The sequence below is a fragment of the Sphaeroforma arctica genome (genome assembly GCF_001186125.1).
Source record: "Sphaeroforma arctica JP610 unplaced genomic scaffold supercont1.2456, whole genome shotgun sequence".
Taxonomy (NCBI): domain Eukaryota; class Ichthyosporea; order Ichthyophonida; genus Sphaeroforma; species Sphaeroforma arctica.
The window spans coordinates 1-4,909 of record NW_014038102.1 but is presented as its reverse complement, the minus strand read 5'-3'; the positions used below and the strand labels follow the sequence as shown (position 1 = coordinate 4,909).

The window sequence follows — 4,909 nt, the reverse complement described above, 5'->3', positions numbered from 1 at the left end:
CTGAACACCGGTTTAATGAAAAGGGGGATAAAACATTTGAAACCGCCGAAACGGAATAATAATTACTTTCAATATTTATAAAACAAATAAATTCCTGTTCTTGGCAGCATTGCAAGTTACTACGATAAATACTGCCCGTGAATTCTTACAGAATAGGCAACGGCACTGTTAAATATATATACAAAAAATCTATCGATTACAGGCGATAAGTGTGTAGGATCATGTAGAATATACATATCTTCGCGACATTGTTTAGATCGACTGAGAGTGTGACCATGTGCACACATAGACGTAAGGGTATTTTAGGTACAACAAACTTGTGTAAGTTGTTCGCACTGACGAGTATTGGACTTAACAAGTTTAGACAACTTCAATGCTATCGGTCGTACGTGGCGGTTTGTATGATCAAACAATTTCCGCTGAATTACCTTTTCGTACATACGCATACATACATACATACCTATACATATATATGCATATATGTATATATATATATAATATAATATACAAACATACACATACCCACACCCATATATATATATACATACATATATATATATATATATATACATATATATATATAGATATATAAACCAACAGAATTCTATACCCACACCCATATATATATAATAGATACACACATGTATCGATTCAAAAGTATATCGTACTGTATTCGAATATGTATGTGCGCGTGTTTACGCAATATATATTGTATATAAATAGTTTCGATGTTATACTCAATGTAAATGGTGTAATACCGATTATTGCGTTTGTGAGGTCACTTACGCAAAACACGTTTTCATCGTACGCCACACGCGAATTCATCTATTACAGAAAAGCTATTATTTCACTATGTTGGTGTGCCCTAGCGAGGATACTCAAAAAATACGTGCAATCAATAAGCGATGCTGAACACACGTCAATGTTTAAGTACTCAACATACGTGCAACAGAAGGTCAATCCGAAGAAAAATTACATTACCAAGAGTCATTTGTGTGTGCGCAGCCCTCCTTTCATAGCCTTATATAAAAACAAGGTTATACCCCTTTCCGCATCTTTTGGGGATGAACTTCCATAGAGACGGTCGACCAACCCTGCACCTTAAAAGTGAGAAGAATGAGGCACGCTGGTATCTGGAAACTCTATGATACCAAGCGTACTTTAATGTTCACCAGTAGTATATCCATGTGCGGTGTATTAATATTACAGCAAAGTACTTATGCACAGTCATAAGGCGGAAATACATACCTACTAGAATAAATAAAGCATTTTATAATCAATTTTAATTGTGTAGAGGTTCTTTCTCGCCCTTGCTACAGTGTTTCACATTATCTGCGTGTAGCATAACGTGTTCTGCTCCCAGCTCAACACGAGTACAAACCATACATACTCACAACAGCACATACACGCTTATGCTCGTAAATCTCAGTAAGTCTTCAACGTCCTGCAACCATGTACTCTAATCGGTCACACTCTACTTGAACTCGCAGGTGGGGGGGAAAGTGCATCCAGAGTACTTGATGATTAATTGCGCAGCCCAGTGGCCACAGCGGACAGACTCTTCCACGCTATTTCCCTTCGCCACCTGTGATAGGAAACCAGCCACGAACGCATCTCCTGCAGCGTTTGTGTCTACAATCTCGCTTTCATCTAGTCTGTTTACGTCGTATTTAGTCACATTCCCGTCCTTAGCGATTACTGTGCAGTCGGGTCCCTGAGTGAACACCACCATGCGACTCACGCCTGTATCACCTTCCTTGGGTAGGGCAGCAATGGCAAGTGCAATCTTTCCTACATCTGTTAGGCCTAGTCCGTTGGCCTCAGAGTATGCGGCGGCCTCGGACTCGTTTCCAAATACGATGTCACAATAGGGTAGTGCGGCAGCCATAGGTTCCTTGAAGAACTGAGGCAGGAAGGGGGCTGATAGGTTCATGCAGAACAATTTGTTGGACTCCGCGAAGTGCTTGGCAACACGCTGAATAGTGGGCGGCGACACTGTCAGGAAAAACGATGAAATGTAACCAATATCTGCAGACTTTACTAGGTCCCAGATACCCTCAGAGTCCAAATGACTCTCCTTGTAGTTGTTGGCAGCGGCTAGATTGGCTACCATTGAACGATGTTGTCCCGTGATGCATACTGCGCATGTGCCAGTAGGTGTATCTGCATCACGCAGGTATGCGGTGTGCACACCGTCAGCCTCGGCCTGGTCACTCATGATCTTTGCGTACTCATCGGTTCCTACGCATCCAACCATGGTGGTTAGACCAGGAGTTTTCTGTAGAAGCCATTGTAGAACACGCATAGTATTTTGGGTGGCACCGCCGGGAATGAAAGCAGCCTTATAGTTCTTTGCCAATTCCTCGTACATAGGAACGTGCTTCTCGTCTGCCAAGATAGCATTGTCGGCCTCAAGATCATACTTCTCTAGGAATGCCTGGTCAACATTGGCGGATATATCCAGCAAGGGATTACCGAATCCGATGATTTTCTTAGGCATTGGTACAGTCATTGCTTGCTATTGAAGGAGGTTGAAGAGGCAAAGTGTGTATGGACCACTGTGTGTGCGATTGTGTTATTCCGAATATTCTATCTCTCGATGTGCACATCCAATTATCCAAGATCAACCAAAGTGACCAGCGCACAACGGAATTGTTTTTTCAATAGTTTTTGTTTTCGCAATACTGTAGTTCATATTTACTTCATTGAGACACTCCTAAATAAAAGATGTCGTAGTGTCGCCTTTTTGTGAAACTGCCGGCACCAATTAGTTTATAGAAAAAAATTAACACAATCGAACATAAATATTTACATATATAAATAAACGTGTTTTAGAAATCGGAATAAATGTAGCATGGGATCAGAAGTAACGCATGGCAACCAACTATTTAGCGAAATATTGACAGTACGTTTTCACTATTATTCGTTTCCATCGCTTGCATCTGTCATTTTGATTTATATACCAAAACGTAAAACACCTTGGGCAAAACGGGATTTGTTTTCGAATAATATGGTTGAATATTCACTGGCGAATGGCTTTGCCGTTTTAATTGGATAGAGGCTGTGTTTAGGGTTTTGTCCAATAAAAAAAACTTGAAAAATTGATTATGTTTAGACTTTGGTGTATTGTATTGAGCTATTTTTAGATTGCTGGTTCGTGTCAAACTGTCAATTGGATAAATGTGAAAACTGAAATTGTCAACACAAAAAGACGTGAACTTCGAAAGAAATATTTATTAGTATCTCGCTTCTTCTTGTGTGAATATCACATAAATACAAAAAGACAGAGAGACATCATGAGTTCATGAGTCACACCGCCTGTGTTGGCTCGTGGCTGTGTAAAGGAAAAGAAAATAGCTGGACTATATATATATCACCAGTACCAAAGAATCGACAGTTTCTGTCGATTTTCAAATTTCTATTTTTATATAAAAGTGATGCAATTTCCTCTCTCGATTACAACACTCCACAGTCCAGGCCACGGTATCGGAGTTTGCAAACAAATCGACCAGCGTGCATTCACACAGTCACATACAGTCACGCATATTAGATGAAAATGCATAGTATAACATATACATAGCAAATAATAGTTCCTCTACCCTGGTGTATTTCATGTTGATCGTCATTTGAGATAAGCATACGTTGCAAGGAAAATTAACTTCTGAATGATCGACAATAAAAAGTTCTCAAATATCATATAAAGCTCGTCTATACAAGACCACCTCAGAAATTCCTTCATATTCTATCGGCCATGACCTATACATAATGTGCCTAGACTCTCTTCAACATCACTGGAGCAAAGTAAGACTAAGCACCACAATAATTGAATATCTCATCGTATTTGAACAATCTTTTCAGTCTCTCAGACCGCAGTATCCTGTTTTTGTGTCAGGATGTTCGATTTTTACGTTTGCGGATAAAACTTAATGTAAATACATGTACGCTATAAATAGTTGTAGTGTATATGACAAAAAGGAAAGAGTAGAAATTTCACTATTCTATCGACTTCAGCTAGACATTTTCTATTTATCAGCCACGTCGTTTAACACCACAAATCATCATGCAGTATGATTCTCAATTAGAAGCTCAAATAGTAATTTAAAATAAAACAAGTTAGACACAAATCAACGATGTGACGTGCTCGTCAAATAATTCGTTTTTGGTCTTCTCTCTGATTTGCTTTTGATAAAATAACCACAAAAAATGTACACCTCCCATACGCACTACGACGGCAAACAAGTACGCATGACTACACGCTTCCCACATTGTTTGCTGTCAAGTAACCTAAAGAGACCCTACACCCCTACAAGGGTATTGACGAATTCAGTATTTTTATAGACCCACACACCTTTACATTGTAATCACGCTTACATTTTTGGTGGGGGTTTAGTTGTTCAGTGTATATTTATGTTTAAATTTAGACAATTCTCTCGAGACTAATAGGGAAAATAGAGCTGAACAGCTTGTCCATTACAATGGACTTGTTCGTATATCTATAGCCAAGAATTTTCTATTTAGGTTTGCGATTTTGTCTATATCTATATCTATATCTATATCTATGAATATATATATATATACATGTATATATATATATATATATATATATATATATATAAAATATATATATATATATAGATATATAAATTCGTACATATATATATATATATAAATATAAATTCGTATACATATATATATATACATATTTATATATATATTCGTATACATACATACATACATACATACATATATATATACATATTTATTCGTATACATATATATATATATATATATTCGTATATATATATATATATATATATTTACATATACATATACATAAACACACACACACACACACATATATATATATATATTCAAAGTATACATTCATACATACATATCATGCATATAC

The 4,909-nt window shown here is 37.2% G+C and overlaps 1 protein-coding gene across 1 annotated transcript; it reads right to left on the bottom strand.

Annotated features, from left to right (window-relative positions):
• Positions 1-1,263: 1,263 nt before the first annotated feature.
• On the bottom strand, positions 1,264-2,649 carry SARC_12633 (adenosine kinase). The gene has a single exon (XM_014293255.1). It carries the CDS (start codon positions 2,510-2,512, stop codon positions 1,475-1,477), a length of 1,038 nt encoding a protein of 345 aa, XP_014148730.1. The 5' UTR covers positions 2,513-2,649; the 3' UTR covers positions 1,264-1,474.
• Between the last annotated feature and the right edge of the window lie 2,260 nt (positions 2,650-4,909).